The following is a 24457-nucleotide window of genomic DNA, read 5'->3' as shown; positions in this document are numbered from 1 at the left end:
TTCAGACCTACTGACCAACTTGTTGTCCCAGTTCAAATTTATTTTTTTACCAAGGAATGGAGTGTTCCACAGAGAACTCAGAAGTCAGCTGATGTGTGCCTGACAACCAGATTCGCAGAAGTGAGGGGCATCAGATGAAGGCTTGCATTGATGGAAGAAGCTGTGCCTCTGTCCTAAAGAGCCTAGAAACCAAGCTACCTTTTGAAAGAGTGAAGGATAATGCCAAAACCAGCAAAAGGTGTGAACATCCTTGATGAGCCGCAAAGAACTTGATCTCTGGTGGTGTGTGAGTCTGCTAGAGAAGGAAGACAGTGGAGCATCACCTGCATGACCTTACAAGTGTATGTTCAGTCTCTCAGTTCTACTGCTTCCAGACAGGAACAATGGCCTATGGATTGTGCCCAAGGCAGGCTGCCCTGCTGGAATGATAAGCTGTGCCTGAGATGGACTTTTTCACTTCAGTGATGAGCTGTGTCAGAGATGGACATTGCTGCTGCCACCAGAACGGCATACAGTGCCAGCGGTGTGTTAGGCCACAACCAAAGACAGTCCCTGAGGGGGACTATGCAGCTGGAATCAGGAGCTGTGCCACATGTCTGAGAACACCTATGCAGCTGTTCTCATGTGCCTATGACCTATGACCTCTGGCTGCCCCACTGCGGAATCTCACCTGAACACCCAGAGAAGGATCAAAATTAGTAGGAGGACTGCATCTGCAGCAAGAGACCCTTTTCAGTGGACGGCAGACTCCACTGCTTCTGTATTTGTGATTGTGGCTTATGTCTACAACTGATGCATATCCTCCCTGAAGAAGGAGCAGGGAAAGACTCATACTGTGGATCCCCTCCAGCTGCCATACATGTACTCTGAAGACAATGTTGTAGTGGGACTACATAAAAAGAGAACTATTTAAAGTGTTTGAGCGCTATGAACTAACAAAGTGGTAATCTGCGCCAGAGCCTTGCTATATGTCTGAGAGCAACTGGAAGTCAAGAAGGGAGACCTGCCTAGAATAAGTTAAAGAAAAGAGCTTCAGGCAAGAGGGGATGGGAGGGCAGGACCCAATGTCAAGTTAACTACTGCCAACACCCCTTGAGAAATGGCCACAGCAACTCAAGTCTTTTGATCTCATTGTAAATCAAAGGTTTATAGCTCAGTCAGGACATGCAAAAGGCGCCTAGTTAAACTGCTGAAAAGCACACAAGGATAAATAAACTTGGCAAAACAGAAGATAGATGTCAATAGCTCCCTGTTTTGGCACTCCTAACTACATATTAGTCCTTCAACATATCACGTATAATAACAACTCGAAAGGGACAAGATGTCAAGAAGCTGAGTACTTGCCTGGGAAATTACACTCAAAAGATACTCAAAGGAGTATTTTTCCATAGACAAAAGGTTAAATGTAAGGTAGAGGTATGAAGCTTCAGTGATGATGTAAACAAAGAAAATACTGTGGCAGACATTGAAGGATTATTTGCCATATGGTGATAGTGAACATAGAAAGCTCTGTGACCCCTGTTTGGTGCAGTATCAAATACCTTTTGATTATTATATCAAGAATCTAGCAAATCTCCATTTAAAAGCTGAGAATGCTTCCTCTGAATTGGAACACCTAGGCATGGATAAAAATGATTTGACCAAAACACAGACAGAATAATGTAACAACCCAGGCTGTCACTTCGAGGTATCACATGCATTAGCAAAAGATTAACACAAAACAACTCTCAGATGGCTCAAACATTCTGTGTATAATTGGATGGTCTCAGAGAAAAAAGAAAGATCATGGAGATCAAACCCAAAACTAGACATAGATTAAGAATGATCAGTCAGTGCTTGACTCACCATGGGATTCCTATTAAATAGTTCATAGATAGTTCCAAGTCTTAAAAGACTGAACAAAATATTTTACAGATTCATATTTCATACTACATTAGCTTTCTACTAAGTGTATTAAGTGGCTATTTCAGAATTATTGTTTTCAGTCTGACTTACCACACCCTACTTGAGTCCGCCATTCTCCAACAGGAATTCCAAGAGCTTGGCATACCAAAGCATATGCCTGTATGGCCTGGCAGAGGCTGCTAGTATTGTCTCTAGAACTACACAGGTCATACACACAGCTGTGCACAAAGGCCATGGGATCCACCACAGCACCGCACTCCCACAATGGGCCACTGGTCTTATTGATAAATCCACAGAAATTAGAAGTAAAGTAGAGAGATTCAGTGGAAGCATCACAGAAGCTACAATTGTCAATGCAGCCTGGTGAGCATCGCCAATCTGGATGGTACACCCTCCAGCTTTCACCCAAATCCAGGACAGATACTGCTGGCCTGCCATCAGAACGAAGAATGTCATCCTGAGGGTTCTTGTTGTAGTTCCCACAAAGCCCACAAGTGGCATTAATGTAGGTCCCCGGAACAGAAATAGAGGCATAGTGTTCTCCATCATAGGTTACTAAGAGGCCAAAGTCAGTCTCTACTGCTGTTGACAACCCACTTTGGTAAATTTTAATTGCTCCAAGCTCCAAGACAACAGGGAGGGAAGTCACTAAGTCGTTTACCTAGAATGAAAGCAGAAGAACAAGTTAGACAGACAAAAAGATATGAAGACAAGAGTCCAGGAAACATAGGGTTATGTATGTCTGGGTATAAAAGGATTTCTTTAAACCTCAAATGGATTAGATTATGACATATGGCATACAGTGTGTTAAATTTATAATAATAAATAATTTCCCCCTAGACAAGGAGTCAAGTTGACAGATTTCACACTACTTGAACTTCACAAAGATTACATAGTTTCTCATTTTGCCTCATTTTCAGTAATGTTAGAATTCCTGCACAAAAGTGGGTTTTACAGAGATTATTTAAGTAAATCTTCCTTATGCAAAAGATTTGTTTAAAATTTCTTAAAACTTTTCATTGTTTAAAAATTTCACGAAGAATGAAACGCTTTTAAAAAAAATCATGTTTTGCTACTTCTCACACTGCTTTTAATAATGGAAATGATTATAACATCAAGCATAACAACACACTAATAATAGTAACCCAGAGATGACCAACATCATAACAATCACTTATTCCACTTACGTCTAACAGAATTATCTAATAGCAATTTTAGCATTACCACCAAGTTGAGAAGATAAAAGTCTTCTTTAACAGGCTGCAATTCAGTCCTATGGACTACACCCTGACTTTGATAAAAGGTTGACATATACCAATCACTCTAAGAACATTTATTTTTGTAGTGCAAAAAGTGATATCAATTCCAAGTCATTAAGATTCCAATTTCCCCATGTGGACCTGATGCTCTCTAGCAATAGTCCGATTTATGACCATACTTGACTACATCCGCTTCTCAAAACTTCTATATTCATATTACACATAAATCACTCTCTCTGTATTCATTCTCCATGCCTTTTGACTTGTGTCTATCTTTCCTAGAGATTGAACTTCTTTTTTTTTCTTTCAGGAGAGGCCTCTGTCTCATAAGCTTACTTCAGTTTCTTTCAAGTGGCAAATATGTCACTTCATTGACTGAGTCAGAAAAAGGATGATGGTGCAAGAAATTAGAAATGTCTTGAGGCAGATACTTCATCAAGTGATGAACTCCTCTGTACTTCTAGTGCTCATTTGAAAATTGCTAAGGCATTGTTATTCTTTTAGCTTCCACCACATGAGTGGTTGTGAGATAAACTCTGTAGCTATTTAAACACAAGAGTACATGATTTTAATCCCATTAACAATTTTGAAGTGCCATAGTGTACATGTGACAGCTGCTTATTGCCTGCTGTGGCGGGCCTTAGGAGCAAGAGTAGAACATTTATGAAAATGGCTTTAAATCAAGCATGATGTGCTGCCAAACACAGGTAGGGAAAGGGCAGACAAGATTAGTCGTGTGACAACTATCTACCACCAAATTCAGGTTACCTTTTTGGTTGTTCTGAGTAGAAAATTATGTTTAAACAAATGGATTCTTGGTAAGGAAACATTCCGCAAAATGTTGTGATTCCATAATTAACTTAAGCACTGATGCCATTTAATGGTACAGGAGTATACAGTGAGCAAAAGACAGCTAGACTTTGTATCTTGCAACAGCAGATCTAGCTAGAAAGAAGGTGAGGAGCCTTCAGATGGCCCTGATATGAGACACAAATCGCCTTGTAGTCCTATCAGAATAATTGAGAATTAATTCAAAGAAAGAAATCAGGAGACGTCACAAAATTTACGAATAGATGAGAGATACAATTTAGAGAGCATAATTTAATTCACGGACACCTTTACACTAAAGACACCATCAAAAAATGATTTAAGACACCAGAATAGATGCTTATATAGCAATAGGGTAATGATCAGTCACTCCTGCTTTGTACCTCTTCCCATCTCTGGACAATCAATCAATCAATCAGGGATTTCTAAAGCACAACTACTCACCTGTGAGGGTCTCATGGTGGGGGGGGGGGGGTGCTGAGGATCAGTCGAAGAGCTAGGTCTTGAGGTCCTTCCTGAACTGTGACAGGGTGGGGGACTGCCTGAGGTGGTTGGGGAGGGTGTTCCAGGGCTTGGAGGCAATGTGGGAGAAGGATCTTCCACCGGTTGTGGTTTTCTGGATGTGGGGGACATTGGCGAGGGCCCAGTCGGCGGAGCGGAGTTGTCTGGCAGGAGTGTAGAAGGAGAGTGTGTGGTTGAGGTAGGCTGGTCCGGCATTGTGTATGGCCTTGTAGGCGTGGGTCAGGAGCTTGAAGGTGATTCTCTTGTTGATAGGCAGCCAGTGTAGGTCTCTCAAAAGGGTGGAGGTGAGGCTGTGTCATGGGGTGTTCTTGATGAGACGGGCAGAGGAGTTCTGGATGCGTTGTAGTCTTCCCTGGGTCTTGGAGGTGGTTCTAGCATAGAGTGCATTGCCGTAGTTGAGGCAGCTGCTGATGAAGGCCTGGGTGACTGTCCTTCTTGCTTCGGTAGGGATCCACTTGTAGATTTTTTTGAAGCATGCGCAGGGTGTGGAAGCAGCCCAATGAGATGGCGCTCACCTGTCAGTCCATTGCGAGTGATGAGTCTATGATGACCCCGAGGTTGCGGGCATGGTCAGCGGGAGTGGGGGCGTTTCCGAGGGCAGTGGGCCACCAGGAATCATTCCAGTCGGAGGGTGTGGAGCCAAGGATGAGAACTTCTGTTTTGTCTGAGTTCAGTTTAGGGCAACTGTCTTTCATCCATGCGGCGACTGCTTTTATTCCTTCATGGAAATTGTTCTTGGTGGTGGTCGGGTTGTTGGTGGGAGAGATTATCAGTTGGGTGTTGTCGGCGTAGGAGACGATGTTGAGTGTGTGGCTTCTGACGATGGTGGCCAGTGGGGTCATGTAGAGGTAGAAGAGGGTGGGACTCAGCGAGGATCCTTGGGGGACGCCGCAGCTGATCTTGGTGGCTTCCGAGATAAAGGGGGGACTCGGACCTTCTGTGTTCTGCCGGTGAGTAACAAGGAGAGCCACTGCAGTGCTGAGTCTCGGATGCCGGTGTTGTGGAGACGGGTGCGTAGCGTGTGAGACTGTGTCGAAGGTGGCAGAAAGGTCCAGGAGGATGAGGGCGACGGTCTTGCCTCAGTCGAGGAGGGCGTGGATGTCTTCTGTGGCAGTTAGGAGGGCAGTCTCGGTGCTATGGTTGCATCTGAATCCTGACTTAGAGGGGTCCAGGATGTTGTTGGCTTCCAGGAAGGAGGTGAGTTGTTTGTTGACTGCTTTCTCAATTACTTTGTCCGGAAAGGGGAGCAGGAAGATGGGCCCGTAGTTCTTGCAGTCCGATGGGTCGGCGGTGGGTTTCTTCAGTAGAGGGTTGACCTCGGCATGTTTCCAACTCTCTGGGAAGGTGGCGATTTCAAAGGAGTGGTCGATGATATGCCAGAGTTTCGGTGTTATGATGATGCTGGCTTTGTTGAAGATGTGGTGAGGGCAGGGGTCGGTGGGTGTTCCTGAGTGGATGGTTGCCATGATTTTGCGGGTCTCATTGTCGGTGATGTTGTTCCAGTGGAGGAGAGCGGGGGGTCATGGTGACACTGCGGTCGACGGGCTGGTGGTGAGAGCAGTGGGGGGGCCCTGGGTGGTGAATCTGTCATAAATGTCTGCGATCTTGCGGTGGAAGTGGTTGGCGAGGTTTTCACAGAGTTCTTGCGACTGGGGGATGTCAGTTGAGTTGGGGAACTCTTTGATGACAGTGAAATGTTCCTTGCTGTTGTGGGCATTTTTATTAATGCTTTGTTGCAGGGCAAGTTTTTTGGTGGTCCTAATGAGCTAGTGGTGATGTTTGACAGCATTTTTGAGGGCTTTGTGATGTGCAGCAGTCTTGTCGGTGCACCGTTTCCTCTCTTTACATCTGCAGACCTGCTTTGATTCTTTAAGTGCGGCGTGAACCAGTTTGCTTTCTAGGCTGTGCCTCTGTAGTGGGCTGTCTTGAGGGGGAAAGGGTGTTGGTGCAGTCGGTGATCCATTTTGGAGGTTGTGTGCAGCAGTGTTGACATCTTCGTCAGCTTGGGGGGGTGTTACGTTGAGGCTGGCGGTGAGCTGGGCTTCGGTGACATTGTTCCTATTTCTGCAGGGAAGTTGGGGAGCGTGGTGGCGAACGATGGGTTTTTTAAAGGTTAACTGAATGCGGCGGTGGTCGGTCCTTTGGAGTTTGGTGGTGTGGGTGACAGAGACATGGTTGCTGGAGGAGAAGATGGAGTCCAGTGTGTGACCGGCCGAGTGAGCGGGTGCAGTGACGAGCTGCTTGAGTCTGAGGTTGGCAAGGTTTTCGATCAGAGGGGTGGAGTTGTTGTTTGGGTTTTCCCGGTGGAAGTTGAGGTCCCCCAGTAGGATGTAGGCCTTGGATGTGAGAGCGTGGGTGGTGGCTAGGTCAGGGATGGTGTCGCAGAATAGGGGGCGGAGGTCCGGCGGCCTGTAGATGAGGGTGCCTCGCAGAGTGGTGTTAGGGTTGGTTCTGATCTGGAAGTGGAGGAGTTACATGTTGGTTGTGGAGTCTTCAGTGCTGGTGGAGAGGCATAGAGACTCTTTGTGGACAATGGTGATGCCTCCCCCGGGGCTGTTCATACGGTCTTTGTGGATGATCTTGTAGCTGTCTGGGATGGCGATGTCTGGTGCCGAGGAGGGGTTAAGCCATGTTTTTGTGAGGAAGGTGACATCCGGGGATGTGGTGTCGATGAGGTTCCAGAGTTCGATGGCGTGCCTGTGGATGGAGCAAGTGTTGATCAGGATACATCTGAGGCTGTAATCCGCTTTGTGGCTCCTCGGGGGTGGGCTTGAGTGACAGAGACTGGTGAATTTGCAGAGGCGACAGATGAAGGGTCCATTGGTGTTATTTGCAGATGCCTGCTTACAGTTGTTTTTGTGTCCCGGGTTGACTGCGATGAGTGCTGCTGGCATGTAGCAGTGGTGGGGGAGAAGTCCAGGAGTCCTTGCACTGGTCGCGGTCGCGGCGCAGATGGGCGCAGATGGGCGCAGATGGGCGCAGACAGGCTTGCCATTGCCAGTAAGTAGGGAGGCAGGAGGAGAGGGCAGCTGGGAGGCGGGAGCAAGAAATGGCACGAAAATAGGGGGGGCAGCAGCGGCGGGGAGAATGAGAAAGAGAAGGGGCGGGCTGCGGGGAAGCAGCGGCGATGAGAGTGAGTGAGGAGAGAGAGATGTGAGAATGAGAGGGGTGAGGAGGAAAGCGCAGAAAGTGAAAAGCACAGAAACAGCACACTACAAGGAAAAAGGAGGAGAAAAGGGAAAGAGGCAAATAAAGAGGAAAACGCAGAAAGCGAAAGGCCCAAAACCAGCACACTAAGAGAAAAAGGAGGAGAAAAGAGAAAAGAGACAGAGGGCAGCCCAGCAGAAGAACAGAGCTCTCCCACTAGGCACCAGGGATGAGGTCCAGGCAGAAGCCTGCAGGTGGAGGAGGGCCTTGAACTTCTGACCGAGGTCAGAATTCAAGACAGGACAGGCTTCCACTTCCTCATGCAGCCATGCGGCAACACCTATGTGAAATTGCAGACATACCAACCATTTCCTCTCTAGCCTACCAAGCCAAATAATTAGACTAGTCAGTTGATTCAACAACACTTCAGTACAGAAAATTAAAATGCATTCCCACCACAGCCATCCACACTGCAGTTTTAGGTATTGTGATATCAATGAATGTGTACAGTAGTCTGTTGCTATTTGACTACTCTTATTCCTAATAGTGCCATCTCCTCCCGCTTAAGGCCTCCTGCATCCATCAGCCTATATTTCAGGTGTGTGATAATATGGCAGCCACACTCCACTCCTAGCTACCCCACACTGTCTCCTGCAGATTTTACTTTAAGACAGGCTTCCTGGTTTATAAAGCAAGCCACCTTGGTTAGTCAGTAGGTAATCATCAATGGTCCTCGATCACAATGAAGCACAAGCCTTTTGTATTCAGAGAAATCACAAATAGTAAATCACGATGTCACCTAAAATGTTGTCCTCCTTAAAAAAGGAATGGCAATCTTTTATGACTTTATGAAATATTTTGATAGAACTACTCCATAAACCACAATTTTAGGCTGTCATTCCTAAAAGGCACAATATCATTCAAATTTGCTTATCAATCCTTATTTGTCACACATTGGTGCTGACCTGTAAGAACCTTCACAAAGTGCTGAGACTTGATCATGCCTGCTTCCCATTAAATGAATTGGTGTAGCAAATGAATAACTATATCTGAGTCAATGTAGATTGAAATGGTTCTAAATAGATTTAACAACTTGATTATACAACTCTAATACATTGGTTGAACTATATATAAGTTATATTTAGTTACTTTCTACAAAATTATATATTTCTGTGGGATTATGTGATCCCTACAAAGGGCTTTATTGAATCTGATCCAAAGACTAATCAACCTGATAAGCATTTAGTGTAAACTCACGTAGATTAAATTGATGTGAGAGTATTAAAACATTCAAACTAGAGTATGGTCATGGGTGCCTACCACAGTAAAACCAGTGCACACCTTTCTTAAAAGGCGGCAGCCAAGAAAGTAGGATTGAAGAGGAAATCAGGGATCTCACTGACAGGCTTGTATCTAATATCTTGATAGAACTGGGCAGAGGAAGTAGCATTTCTGGCAACTGTATAACATTTGGCCACCTCTTTCCCAGACTTACAGTCCTTTCTGATGAAATAGCTGACATTTATGGAGTCATTCACATGTCAATTTACAACCCATACACTTATTACTATCATTTTCATAAAATTCTAACCTTTTTGAGATTCAAAAATATTCTGCACAAAATCCCAACAGTTTGTGCTGGTGCTGCTAATCCTGTTGTTTACAGTTAAACTTAAAACATGTTTTCTTTTGATGCTGCTGTGCAATAAATCTGAAATAAATATACAACCTAGATGTGTTTTTACTTCTAAATTGTGTCCACGACTAAAGATGGGTGTGCAGCACTGGTGAGTGGAACTTTGTGCCTGCTTCCCACCTGGCACATGACCAACATTTTGCCTGTACCTATGCTTTCATCTCTAGCCCAATATATAGGACTTTGAAAAGTCTGCCCTACTTGTAGACAATCCACAATCAGAAATAACAGTTGTTATCTACTAGTTGAGAATCTGATGAGTAAAACCTCAATATTTCTATACAAGTCAGTCTGCCCATTTGCCTCACCTTGACTTTCCCAAAGCTGCCCTTAGGGATGACAATGCTATAGGAGTACACTTCCAACAAGATATCCTTCAACCAGGAAACAGACGAGCTTCCGCGGTTTTCATTTTTGGCCTCCACACTAAAGAATGGGAGGTTAGCAGTCTGCCAGCACTGACGAGCCAGCAAGTAAGAGCAGGAGCCCTGGAAATGAAACAGAAGTCCATCGAAGGTGTGGTAATGGGGGTCTCCGAAGATCACGCAGGTGCTACTCTCCACTGGCAAGCACTGGAAAAATCGGTCCTTGGGTTCGCAAACCTCATATGGCCCACACACAGACTCCTGACAGAAGATCTCATTGTTGTAATCCAAGCAACGGCACTTTGTGGAGCAATTGGCACTTTCAGAGAAGGTCTCGCCTTGACGGAGAAACTGCCCTATATAATATAAGAATTACAATTATGATTAGCCATTACCAGAAGGAAGTAGGGTCAAGGAAACATGTCATGTGCATAGTGATACATGCATTCATCATGTATTAAATAGACAAATGGCTTATAGACTACTGTTGTCTAGATTGGTGACCCCAGGATCTCTTGAAGGATTTTTAATCTCTTCATAGGAACTAATTACACCTACAAAGCTCTCCACAACACTGGCCCTGCCTACCTCAATAGCTGCATTCCCTTCCACCAACCTTCCAGACATCTCTGCTCTGCCAGTCTCTCACTAGCACACACCTCACACATGCACAAAATCAAAGTAGGGGTCACGCTTTCTCGTATCTGGCCCGTAAGGCCTGAATGACCTCCATAATACATCAGAACCTCTTCCTCTGTTCTTGACTTTCAATTCTTAAATTGCATTATTTAGAGACAGGTAGATTTCAGTTTTGATATGTTGGCTGCGGGATACTTTTTCTTACAATCACATCATGAGAAAGGAGAATAAGCTGACAAGGAAATCACTCCACGTGAGCAGGTCAGAGGAGGATTGATCAGTAGCAATATAAAACATGTAATAGCCATCTTTCCCAGATAGGTTAAATAAATTATGAGTGATGCCCTTTGAAGTTTGTGAGGCCCAATTTGTGTAATTTCCAGAAGACCCGCTTGGTGAACAAAAATGTATCTATTACAATGTTTCTGTTATTTACCATCAGTTTGTGAACACATCATTGTGAAGTGATCTCAATTACAAGTGATGCAATGTTTATAACACCTAAGGACATGCAGATTTGGTGCAGAAATTGTAAAAATCTGCATATTTTGTCACATTTTGAAGGGATTAAATTGTAATAGCTATGCCTTTTCACCCAATAAATGCTGACCCCTGGTCAATACTAATAGGGTGCAGAAAATGTCATTTAACCCTCTGAGCGCTCATAATCGAGCTCGGAGTTTCAACAGGAAGACCTCCCCACCCCACCCTCCCCAAGATTAGAAAATGGCTGTTCTATTTTTAATACTAATGCACTGGATTGTTGAGGTGAACGTTTGATTAATAGAATGTGTGACAAATGCCCGATAAGTAGACCAACACCTAATTGTCACAGACTTTTAGACTTGTTTAACTATTGACAAAAGTCCTAGACTTACACCAAGGAAATCTATCAATTGTGTTTAGCTGTAACTGATAAATACCCAGTTACATGCAGATTATGACTCTAACATTATAAAATAGGAAGGTTTGTTGTCTTTCCTTACAGCAGTTGGACTTTTAATGTGAAAATGTCCTAGTAAAAAGAGTTGTTTGCACAATTGCAAAACCTAGCGGCGTTGTCACCTTAGCAAAACGTCAGTGGCAAAATTAGTACTTTCACTCCCCTTTTCTTAAAAGTTCCTTCTTGATACAGTTATGTGTCACAAAATTGTTACTTAATCACAAATGTGTTTTGTTCTGTTAAAGTATCATAAGTGTGATACAGGGTGTCATGTGTGTGAGTGGAATTACGCCTGTAAAAATATTGATACATCATAGATAGCAGCATGCACAGGTAATCCGTGGTGGCCTGCTGCCCCTCAAATGAGGCATCTGCGTTGTAATTTGAAGTTTTCATAGGATGTAGATAAGAAATTGTTAAGAGATTGGGATTGGTCATGTATGTACCTCTCAGACTACATCCATTGGCAGGATCAATTTCCTTTCCATCGATTTTGAACATCCAGCGACCCGGAAAATTTACATTTGTGGTGTCTTTGATGTTGATGATTTCTAGTGATCTGGATCCTGGAATACTGAAATAATTAGTGCTGTTTCCTCCATTGAACCCAGCCTAAAAAGACAAAAACAGGGAAAGACATATTGTATCATGACTCCTTTAAAAATAGGATATTAGAATAGGTCGGAAGAAGTCGAATTTGGCTCAGTTAGGTCACTAAGCTAAAATGGAGATGAGATCAGCACTCAAGACTTGCAGCGCTTGATTTATGCAGGTGGTTGAAGGTGGTAGGCACCAGCACTCTTTCTAAGGGGCCGGGACTTATTTTCCTCTACAGATTTTGATTGTGACCTATTTTTCATCATCAGACTTGAATGAGAGCAAAAGAAAGAAAAGGAAAAAATGAGAAAAGGGGCAGGAAGAGAATGATGAGAAGCTAAATTAAAAGGAGAATGCAGGGATAGAAAGAATCCGGAAGAGTGAACTAAAGACACAGGGTTCGTTGGGTGGTGCTCTTAAAATAAAAAACATTGGATTATGCATGTATATATTAATTTGTTGGTTGATTGATTGATTTTCAATTGATTTAGCTTGTTCAAATCATAGTCTGGTCAACCATAAGCTTAATTTGATGACATTGATTTAAACATTGATTCTGCTAACAGACTACTCTGGATTTTTCTTCTTCTGGGCAGAAATGCCTGTTTGCCAAAGAAGTGATATTAAAATGACAAAGTCTAAATAAATTGGTTAGGTAAAACAGTGGAGCTTTGGTACTCAAAGATAGTTGTTCTCCGTCTGTTTGTCAAGAATTTCAATGGGTTGAACTTGGAGCTACTGTAAATGTAAGTAGGTAGGGGAAAACAGACAGAGAAAGAAAAGTGAGTGCACAGTTCTCTGTCTCATGCCTCGCCCCCATGTATTCAAAGCAGATCACACCCCAAATAGCTCTTGGGTTTTTGGGCTACTAATTATCTGTTTCATGTTGCATGTTTTTGGCCTTCAAGTCCTTCACCGAACAGCATAACAACGAGCCAGACCCCCTTAAGTATGCAACTGGCTATTGGATGCTGAAGAATTTTAATGCATACAGAAAAACTGCTGTATGAAAAATGATATTATTGACTAATCATTACTATTTTGCCTGCCTTTCCAGAATGGGTATAACTGCGTCTGTATATGAAACTATATTTTTGAATTATCCTCATTTCACCTGCCTGACCAGAACGAGTACAACTACCTCCTTAATCAAAAAGATACATTGAGTCCTGAGTACACTGAACAATGCTAAAACATTTCCTGGTGGTTGTGATGCTTAGCATAGTGTGTTCACCAAATTTGGACAGTGTTAAGAAACTTGACCTACTCAAACTTTTTACCTTTTGAAGAGTATCATTAACTTCTCTGTACATGGAAATAAATAAATTAGTAAAAAGATAGTTACATTTCTGGGTGACCAGTTCTGCAAGAGGGTTGACTCTCTGCCAGAGCATTATGAAATTCAACTAAGATTCATGCACATACATTAAAAGAATTTACTTTAAAAATTGAGCCCCTCCTACAGAAAATGATGCAGGCCCGGGTGTCTCCCAGCTCGCACACATACTAACTGGCCTTGGGCTGAATGGAGGCCCCCAGAACAGTTGGGGCCCGCCAAAAAAGTAGAAGGCCACCTGTGCCGCACAGGCTGCAGAGCCTGCGTTACACCCCTGGAGAATCCATGTGGATCCAGTCCTAACTGACATATCAAGCATGGCTTGATAAATATGGCTAGGTTAATCAGCCCCAGGGAGGCGTTCCAGGGGTGCAGCATGGATGTTCGCACGCATCTGTGCATGGATTTTGGTGCATTCCCAGATTTACCATTAGTCGTAGACTAAGGAATGCGTCAAAATGCTACACCATCCCAGGGGAGGCATAGCAAGGAGAAATATGTTTATTTCTCCTTGTTTTTGGGTTGAGCCTAGGCGCTGTCTCTTGACATGCTGGATTATACATCTGTGGCCTTTCACCATGCCCATCAGACTCCCATCACTTTGATTCGTGCCTTGGCCTGCCTTTCAAAATTCCGTGGGTTTCTTTGGTAAATGCTTTACTTTTGTCCCACCTCTTGGCTGCTTTGTTCCCGCCCTGGAGACTGACCCTGTTACATGGATTTTTGCACGGTCGCCCATATACCTTAGTGTGAGTGCACTACTTTTTTCTTTTGCCTTGACGTGATTTGTCAGTTTCCGGCTCGTGTTTTAATACATATCCGCAGTGGTTCATTTCGGCTCACTTGGCTCGTCTCCACGAAACGCTCAGCTGATGTCATTTGTCATAGCAGTGTATGCTGTGTAAAAAAACTTTAATTCATGATATGCTTTTAGAACCTACGAGGCTGGGCACAATGCTTCATTATTGCATGGCCCCCACTTGTTTTAGAACTCCTACCAGTGATTTGCAGTCTTCCCTCTCCCCGCTCTCGTTTGCACCACCCATGCCACCCTCCCTAGCCTTGCTGCCTCTTACCAGGTCCCATATCATTGCTTGCTACCCTTTGGCGTTGTTCACTTCCCCCTCCTGTGTCGTTCATTTTCCAGACCGTGCTTGTTTGTTTATCTAAAAAATTGTTAAGAAGGATGAAAGCTGTATAACAGCTACTGTTGGGCACACAATATCTCAGGGCTATGGATTTTATTTTTTGCACTCCTATAGTTAGTCTTCCCTCTCCCCGTTTGCCCTGCCCCTCCCGCCCTCCGTGGTCTTGTGTTTTCTTCACAGCGCCCACTTGTTTTATTGTGGCCTTAGATTACGCTAAATTTAGTAGCAGGTTGCTCGTAGCTGTCGGCAATCACAGTGCAAGTAGGCTTACTGGCAAAGGTCTGGGCTGACAGATACTTGCAGTTTCAGCAGCGCCACAGCTAAGAACTTTTAGACACTTTTAAACTCTAGCGAACCACAAAGACTTCTGAGAAATTAAGGGCACATAAGATTGGTGCACTCCTCAAACTTAAGTTAAACACATCCCACCATCCTCTCAAAGGCGAAATGTGAAAAAGGCAGTATACAATAAAGTTAAAAATGTATACACTTTTGACAATGTGTAAATCCTCCATGCTTAATTATTGCATAACCATCTTTAAAATGGCATGTATACTGTGCTTAACCTACCTGGAAATGTTATGGTTACACTTGCTGCTTTTGGAAAGGTATCATAAGGAAATGGTTACTAATATATGGTACTTAATGTATCGACCTAGGAAGCACAGAGGACTGTGTCGGCCTTGCCTGCATTCAAACTTGTAACCTGTAAGTTTCAGAGGCAGCTTCAACTCACTGAGCCGTCTGGTCTCCAAGCATGCAAGTTATGCCTAAATAAGGAAACCATTTTCTATGTCTTTTTAAGAAAACAGTATTTCTGTTAACCGAGACATCCTGGCAAAAGATATCATCAGCCATCAGCAGTGCCATCTACACCGACTCTGAAACTCGGGCTCAGAGGGGCATGACATGCCCTATTTTTATAATTTATGAAAAAAATGTTCCCATATGTAGGAAGTTGGCTCTGTATGTGCTATTTCAAAGTAAGGAATAGCATGCACAGAGTCCAAGGGTTCCCCTTAGAGGTAAAATAGTGGTAAAAATAGATAATACTAATGCTCTATTTTGTGGTAGTGTGGTCGAGCAGTAGGCTTATCCAAGGAGTAGTGTTAAGCATTTGTTGTACATACACATAGACAATAAATGAGGTACACACACTCAGAGACAAATCCAGCCAATAGGTTTTTATATAGAAAAATATCTTTTCTTAGTTTATTTTAAGAACCACAGGTTCAAATTCTACATGTAATATCTCATTCGAAAGGTATTGCAGGTAAGTACTTTAGGAACTTCAAATCATCAAAATTGCATGTATACTTTTCAAGTTATTCACAAATAGCTGTTTTAAAAGTGGACACAGTGCAATTTTCACAGTTCCTAGGGGAGGTAAGTATTTGTTAGGTTAACCAGGTAAGTAAGACACTTACAGGGCTTAGTTCTTGGTCCAAGGTAGCCCACCGTTGGGGGTTCAGAGCAACCCCAAAGTCACCACACCAGCAGCTCAGGGCCGGTCAGGTGCAGAGTTCAAAGTGGTGCCCAAAACACATAGGCTAGAATGGAGAGAAGGGGGTGCCCCGGTTCCGGTCTGCTGGCAGGTAAGTACCCGCGTCTTCGGAGGGCAGACCAGGGGGGTTTTGTAGGGCACCGGGGGGGACACAAGCCCACACAGAAATTTCACCCTCAGCAGCGCGGGGGCGGCCGGGTGCAGTGTAGAAACAAGCGTCGGGTTTGTAATGGAAGTCAATGGGAGATCTAGGGATCTCTTCAGCGCTGCAGGCAGGCAAGGGGGGGGGTTCCTCGGGGAAACCTCCACTTGGTCAAGGGAGAGGGACTCCTGGGGGTCACTCCTCCAGTGAAAGTCCGGTCCTTCGGGTCCTGGGGGCTGCGGGTGCAGGGTCTCTCCCAGGTGTCAGGACTTAGGATTCAAAGAGTCGCGGTCAGGGGAAGCCTCGGGATTCCCTCTGCAGGCGGCGCTGTGGGGGCTCAGGGGGGACAGGTTTTTGTACTCACAGTCTTAGAGTAGTCCTGGGGTCCCTCCTGAGGTGTTGGATCGCCACCAGCCGAGTCGGGGTCGCCGGGTGCAGTGTTGCAAGTCTCACGCTTCTTGCGGGGAGCTTGCAGGGTTCTTTAAAGCTGCTGGAAACAAAGTTGCAGCTTTTCTTGGAGCAGGTCCGCTGTCCTCGGGAGTTTCTTGTCTTTTCGAAGCAGGGGCAGTCCTCAGAGGATGTCGAGGTCGCTGGTCCCTTTGGAAGGCGTCGCTGGAGCAGGATCTTTGGAAGGCAGGAGACAGGCCGGTGAGTTTCTGGAGCCAAGGCAGTTGTCGTCTTCTGGTCTTCCTCTGCAGGGGTTTTTCAGCTAGGCAGTCCTTCTTCTTGTAGTTGCAGGAATCTAATTTTCTAGGGTTCAGGGTAGCCCTTAAATACTAAATTTAAGGGCGTGTTTAGGTCTGGGGGGTTAGTAGCCAATGGCTACTAGCCCTGAGGGTGGGTACACCCTCTTTGTGCCTCCTCCCAAGGGGAGGGGGTCACAATCCTAACCCTATTGGGGGAATCCTCCATCTGCAAGATGGAGGATTTCTAAAAGTTAGAGTCACTTCAGCTCAGGACACCTTAGGGGCTGTCCTGACTGGCCAGTGACTCCTTGTTGCTTTCTTTGTTCCCTCCAGCCTTGCCGCCAAAAGTGGGGGCCGTGGCCGGAGGGGGCGGGCAACTCCACTAAGCTGGAGTGCCCTGCTGGGCTGTGACAAAGGGGTGAGCCTTTGAGGCTCACCGCCAGGTGTCACAGCTCCTGCCTGGGGGAGGTGTTAGCATCTCCACCCAGTGCAGGCTTTGTTACTGGCCTCAGAGTGACAAAGGCACTCTCCCCATGGGGCCAGCAACATGTCTCTGGTGTGGCAGGCTGCTGGAACTAGTCAGCCTACACAGACAGTCGGTTAAGTTTTCAGGGGGCACCTCTAAGGTGCCCTCTGGGGTGTATTTTACAATAAAATGTACACTGGCATCAGTGTGCATTTATTGTGCTGAGAAGTTTGATACCAAACTTCCCAGTTTTCAGTGTAGCCATTATGGGGCTGTGGAGTTCGTGTTTGACAGACTCCCAGACCATATACTCTTATGGCTACCCTGCACTTACAATGTCTAAGGTTTTGTTTAGACACTGTAGGGGTACCATGCTCATGCACTGGTACCCTCACCTATGGTATAGTGCACCCTGCCTTAGGGCTGTAAGGCCTGCTAGAGGGGTGTCTTACCTATACTGCATAGGCAGTGAGAGGCTGGCATGGCACCCTGAGGGGAGTGCCATGTCGACTTACTCGTTTTGTTCTCACTAGCACACACAAGCTGGCAAGCAGTGTGTCTGTGCTGAGTGAGAGGTCTCCAGGGTGGCATAAGACATGCTGTAGCCCTTAGAGACCTTCCTTGGCATCAGGGCCCTTGGTACTAGAAGTACCAGTTACAAGGGACTTATCTGGATGCCAGGGTCTGCCAATTGTGGATACAAAAGTACAGGTTAGGGAAAGAACACTGGTGCTGGGGCCTGGTTAGCAGGCCTCAGCACACTTTCAATTGTAAACATAGCATCAGCAAAGGCAAAAAGTCAGGGGGCAACCATGCCAAGGAGGCATTTCCTTACACAACCCCCCCCCCAAACGAAAGAGGACGAGACTAACCTTTCCCAAGAGAGTCTTCATTTTCTAAGTGGAAGAACCTGGAAAGGCCATCTGCATTGGCATGGGCAGTCCCAGGTCTGTGTTCCACTATAAAGTCCATTCCCTGTAGGGAGATGGACCACCTCAACAGTTTAGGATTTTCACCTTTCATTTGCATCAGCCATTTGAGAGGTCTGTGGTCAGTTTGAACTAGGAAGTGAGTCCCAAAGAGGTATGGTCTCAGCTTCTTCAGGGACCAAACCACAGCAAAGGCCTCCCTCTCAATGGCACTCCAACGCTGCTCCCTGGGGAGTAACCTCCTGCTAATGAAAGCAACAGGCTGGTCAAGGCCATCATCATTTGTTTGGGACAAAACTGCCCCTATCCCATGTTCAGAGGCATCAGTCTGCACAATGAACTGCTTAGAATAATCTGGAGCTTTTAGAACTGGTGCTGAGCACATTGCCTGTTTCAGGGTGTCAAAGGCCTGTTGGCATTCCACAGTCCAGTTCACTTTCTTGGGCATTTTCTTGGAGGTGAGTTCAGTGAGGGCTGTCACAATGGATCCATATCCCTTCACAAACCTCCTGTAATACCCAGTCAAGCCAAGGAATGCCCTGACTTGAGTCTGGGTTTTTGGAGCTACCCAGTCCAGAATAGTCTGGATCTTGGGTTGGAGTGGCTGAACTTGGCCTCCACCTACAAGGTGTCCCAAGTAAACCACAGTTCCCTGCCCTATCTGGCATTTGGATGCCTTGATAGAGAGGCCTGCAGATTGCAGAGCCTTCAAAACCTTCTTCAGGTGGACCAGGTGATCCTGCCAGGTGGAGCTAAAGACAGCAATATCATCAAGATAAGCTGTGCTAAAGGACTCCAAACCAGCAAGGACTTGATTCACCAACCTTTGGAAGGTGGCAGGGGCATTCTTTAAACCAAAGGGCATAACAGTAAACTGATAATGCCCATCAGGTGTGGAGAATGCTGTTTTCTCTTTTGCTCCAGGTGCCATTTTTATTTGCCAGTACCCTGCTGTCAAGTCAAAGGTACTTAAGAATTTGGCAGCACCTAATTTATCTATGAGCCCATCAGCTCTTGGAATTGGATGAGCATCTGTCTTGGTGACAGAATTGAGCCCTCTGTAGTCCACACAAAACCTCATCTCTTTCTTTCCATCTTTGGTGTGAGGTTTGGGGACTAAGACCACTGGGCTAGCCCAGGGGCTGTCAGAGCACTCAATTACTCCCAATTCCAGCATCTTGTGGACTTCCACCTTGATGCTTTCCTTAACATGGTCAGACTGTCTAAAGATTTTGTTTTTGACAGGCATGCTGTCTCCTGTGTCCACATCATGGGTACACAGGTGTGTCTGACCAGGGGTTAAGGAGAAGAGTTCAGGAAACTGTTGTAGGACTCTCCTACAATCAGCTTGCTGTTGGCCAGAGAGGGTGTCTGAGTAGATCACTCCATCTACTGTGCCATCTTTTGGGTCTGATGACAGAAGATCAGGGAGAGGTTCACTCTCTGCCTCCTGATCCTCATCTGTTACCATCAACAGATTCACATCAGCCCTGTCATGGAAGAGCTTAAGGCGGTTCACATGGATCACCCTCTTGGGGCTCCTGCTTGTGCCCAGGTCCACCAGGTAGGTGACCTGACTCTTCCTTTCTAGCACTGGGTAAGGGCCACTCCATTTGTCCTGGAGTGCCCTGGGAGCCACAGGCTCCAGAACCCAGACTTTCTGCCCTGGTTGGAACTCAACCAGTGCAGCCTTTTGGTCATACCAAAACTTCTGGAGCTGTTGGCTGGCCTCAAGGTTTTTGGTTGCCTTTTCCATGTACTCTGCCATTCTAGAGCGAAGGCCAAGTACATAGTCCACTATGTCCTGTTTAGGCTCATGGAGAGGTCTCTCCCAGCCTTCTTTAACAAGGGCAAGTGGTCCCCTTACAGGATGACCAAACAGAAGTTCAAAGGGTGAGAATCCTACTCCCTTCTGTGGCACCTCTCTGTAAGCGAAAAGCAGACATGGCAAGAGGACATCCCATCTCCTTTTGAGTTTTTCTGGGAGCCCCATGATCATGCCTTTTAATGTCTTGTTGAATCTCTCAACCAAGCCATTAGTTTGTGGATGGTATGGTGTAGTGAATTTATAAGTCACTCCACACTCATTCCACATGTGCTTTAGGTATGCTGACATGAAGTTGGTACCTCTGTCAGACACCACCTCCTTAGGGAAACCCACTCTGGTAAAGATATCAATGAGGGCCTTGGCTACTGCAGGGGCAGTAGTCGACCTAAGGGGAATAGCTTCAGGATACCTGGTAGCATGATCCACTACTACCAGGATATACATATTTCCTGAGGCTGTGGGAGGTTCTAGTGGACCAACTATGTCCACACCCACTCTTTCAAAGGGAAACCCCACCACTGGAAGTGGAATGAGGGGGGCCTGTGGATGCCCACCTGTCTTACCACTGGCTTGACAGGTGGGGCAGGAGAGGCAAAACTCCTTAACCATGTTGGACATATTGGGCCAGTAGAAGTGGTTGACTAACCTCTCCCACGTCTTGGTTTGTCCCAAATGTCCAGCAAGGGGAATGTCATGGGCCAATGTTAGGATGAACTTCCTGAACAGCTGAGGCACTACCACTCTCCTAGTGGCACCAGGTTTGGGGTCTCTGGCCTCAGTGTACAGGAGTCCATCTTCCCAATAGACCCTATGTGTTCCATTTTTCTTGCCTTTGGACTCTTCAGCAGCTTGCTGCCTAAGGCCTTCAAGAGAGGGACAGGTTTCTTGTCCCTTACACAGCTCCTCCCTTGAGGGTCCCCCTGGGCCTAAGAGCTCAACCTGGTAAGGTTCAAGCTCCAAAGGCTCAGTTCCCTCAGAGGGCAGAACTTCTTCCTGAGAAGAGAGGTTCCCTTTCTTTTGCTGTGTTGTAGTTGGTTTCCCAACTGACTTTCCTGTTCTCTTGGTAGGCTGGGCCATTCTTCCAGACTCCAGCTCTACTTGTTCACCCTGTGCCTTGCATTGTGCTCTTGTTTTCACACACACCAGTTCAGGGATACCCAGCATTGCTGCATGGGTTTTTTAGTTCTACCTCAGCCCATGCTGAGGACTCCAGGTCATTTCCAAGCAGACAGTCCACTGGGATATTTGAGGAGACCACCACCTGTTTCAGGCCATTGACCCCTCCCCATTCTAAAGTAACCATTGCCATGGGATGTACTTTTCTCTGATTGTCAGCGTTGGTGACTGTGTAAGTTTTTCCAGTCAGGTATTGGCCAGGGGAAACCAGTTTCTCTGTCACCATGGTGACACTGGCACCTGTATCCCTCAGGCCCTCTATTCTAGTCCCATTAATTAAGAGTTGCTGTCTGTATTTTTGCATGTTAGGCGGCCAGACAGCTAGTGTGGCTAAATCCACCCCACCCTCAGAAACTAGAGTAGCTTCAGTGTGGACCCTGATTTGCTCTGGGCACACTGTTGATCCCACTTGGAGACTAGCCATACCAGTGTTACCTGGATGGGAGTTTGGAGTGGAACCTTTCTTGGGACAGGCCTTGTCTCCGGTTTGGTGTCCATGCTGTTTACAGCTATGACACCAGGCCTTTTTGGGATCAAAGTTTTTACCCTTGTACCCATTGTTTTGTGAAGAGGCTCTGGGCCCACCCTCCTGTGCAGGTTTTTGGGGGCCTGTAGAAGACTCTTTACTATTTTTAGTTTTGGTTGTCTCATCACCCTTCCCCTGGGGAGTCTTTGTGACCCCTTTCTTTTGGTCACCCCCTGTTGAAGTCTTGGACACCCTTGTCTTGACCCAATGGTCCGCCTTCTTTCCCAATTCTTGGGGAGAAATTGGTCCTAGGTCTACCAGATGCTGATGCAGTTTATCATTGAAACAATTACTCAATAGGTGTTCTTTCACAAATAAATTGTACAGCCCATCATAATTACTTACACCACTGCCTTGAATCCAACCATCTAGTGTTTTCACTGAGTAGTCAACAAAGTCAACCCAGGTCTGGCTCGAGGATTTTTGAGCCCCCCTGAACCTAATCCTGTACTCCTCAGTGGAGAATCCAAAGCCCTCAATCAGGGTACCCTTCATGAGGTCATAAGATTCTGCATCTTTTCCAGAGAGTGTGAGGAGTCTATCCCTACACTTTCCAGTGAACATTTCCCAAAGGAGAGCACCCCAGTGAGACCTGTTCACTTTTCTGGTTACACAAGCCCTCTCAAAAGCTGTGAACCATTTGGTGATGTCATCACCATCTTCATATTTTGTCACAATCCCTTTGGGGATTTTTAACATGTCAGGAGAATCTCTGACCCTATTTATATTGCTGCCACCATTGATGGGTCCTAGGCCCATCTCTTGTCTTTCCCTTTCTATGGCTAGGAGCTGTCTCTCTAAAGCCAATCTTTTGGCCATCCTGGCTAACAGGAGGTCATCTTCACTGAGAGCATCCTCAGTGATTTCAGAAATGTGGGACCCTCCTGTGAGGGACTCACCATTTCTGACTAACACAGTTGGAGACAGGACTTGAGGGGTCCTGTTCTCCCTATTTAGGACTGGAGGAGGGACATTGGCCTCCAAGTCACTAATTTCTTCCTCTGTGATGTCATCATCAGAGGGGTTGGCTTTTTCAAACTCTGCCAACAGCTCCTGGAGCTGAATTTTGGTAGGTCTGGAGCCAATGGTTATTTTTTTGATATTACAGAGAGACCTTAGCTCCCTCATCTTAAGATGGAGGTAAGGTGTGGTGTCGAGTTCCACCACATTCATCTCTGTATCAGACATTATTTTGCTAAAAGTTGGAAGACTTTTTAAAGAATCTAAAACTGTTTCTAGAATCTAATTTCAAACTTTTAACAAACTTTTAAACTCTAAAAGACAATGCTAAACAGGGACTTAACACACAAGGCCCTAGCAGGACTTTTAAGAATTTAGAAAAATTTCAAATTGCAAAAATGAATTTCTAATGACAATTTTGGAATTTGTCGTGTGATCAGGTATTGGCTGAGTAGTCCAGCAAATGCAAAGTCTTGTACCCCACCGCTGATCCACCAATGTAGGAAGTTGGCTCTGTATGTGCTATTTCAAAGTAAGGAATAGCATGCACAGAGTCCAAGGGTTCCCCTTAGAGGTAAAATAGTGGTAAAAATAGATAATACTAATGCTCTATTTTGTGGTAGTGTGGTCGAGCAGTAGGCTTATCCAAGGAGTAGTGTTAAGCATTTGTTGTACATACACATAGACAATAAATGAGGTACACACACTCAGAGACAAATCCAGCCAATAGGTTTTTATATAGAAAAATATCTTTTCTTAGTTTATTTTAAGAACCACAGGTTCAAATTCTACATGTAATATCTCATTCGAAAGGTATTGCAGGTAAGTACTTTAGGAACTTCAAATCATCAAAATTGCATGTATACTTTTCAAGTTATTCACAAATAGCTGTTTTAAAAGTGGACACAGTGCAATTTTCACAGTTCCTAGGGGAGGTAAGTATTTGTTAGGTTAACCAGGTAAGTAAGACACTTACAGGGCTTAGTTCTTGGTCCAAGGTAGCCCACCGTTGGGGGTTCAGAGCAACCCCAAAGTCACCACACCAGCAGCTCAGGGCCGGTCAGGTGCAGAGTTCAAAGTGGTGCCCAAAACACATAGGCTAGAATGGAGAGAAGGGGGTGCCCCGGTTCCGGTCTGCTGGCAGGTAAGTACCCGCGTCTTCGGAGGGCAGACCAGGGGGGTTTTGTAGGGCACCGGGGGGGACACAAGCCCACACAGAAATTTCACCCTCAGCAGCGCGGGGGCGGCCGGGTGCAGTGTAGAAACAAGCGTCGGGTTTGTAATGGAAGTCAATGGGAGATCTAGGGATCTCTTCAGCGCTGCAGGCAGGCAAGGGGGGGGTTCCTCGGGGAAACCTCCACTTGGTCAAGGGAGAGGGACTCCTGGGGGTCACTCCTCCAGTGAAAGTCCGGTCCTTCGGGTCCTGGGGGCTGCGGGTGCAGGGTCTCTCCCAGGTGTCAGGACTTAGGATTCAAAGAGTCGCGGTCAGGGGAAGCCTCGGGATTCCCTCTGCAGGCGGCGCTGTGGGGGCTCAGGGGGGACAGGTTTTTGTACTCACAGTCTTAGAGTAGTCCTGGGGTCCCTCCTGAGGTGTTGGATCGCCACCAGCCGAGTCGGGGTCGCCGGGTGCAGTGTTGCAAGTCTCACGCTTCTTGCGGGGAGCTTGCAGGGTTCTTTAAAGCTGCTGGAAACAAAGTTGCAGCTTTTCTTGGAGCAGGTCCGCTGTCCTCGGGAGTTTCTTGTCTTTTCGAAGCAGGGGCAGTCCTCAGAGGATGTCGAGGTCGCTGGTCCCTTTGGAAGGCGTCGCTGGAGCAGGATCTTTGGAAGGCAGGAGACAGGCCGGTGAGTTTCTGGA

At 45.8% G+C, this 24457-nt stretch overlaps 1 protein-coding gene across 1 annotated transcript in view; it reads right to left on the bottom strand.

Annotated features, from left to right (window-relative positions):
- Positions 1–24457, bottom strand: part of TECTA (tectorin alpha) — a 333031-nt gene that overhangs the window by 256060 nt on the left and 52514 nt on the right. The window contains exons 6-8 of the mRNA XM_069221517.1: positions 11751–11916; positions 9666–10078; positions 1996–2566 (exon numbers count right to left, since the gene is read on the bottom strand). Of these exons, the coding sequence (XP_069077618.1) occupies positions 1996–2566; positions 9666–10078; positions 11751–11916 (1150 nt within the window). The remainder of the gene's footprint in view (positions 1–1995; positions 2567–9665; positions 10079–11750; positions 11917–24457) is intronic.

The sequence above is a fragment of the Pleurodeles waltl genome, chromosome 3_1, assembly GCF_031143425.1.
Source record: "Pleurodeles waltl isolate 20211129_DDA chromosome 3_1, aPleWal1.hap1.20221129, whole genome shotgun sequence".
Taxonomy (NCBI): Eukaryota; Metazoa; Chordata; class Amphibia; order Caudata; family Salamandridae; genus Pleurodeles; species Pleurodeles waltl.
This window is presented reverse-complemented; position numbering and strand designations above follow the sequence as displayed.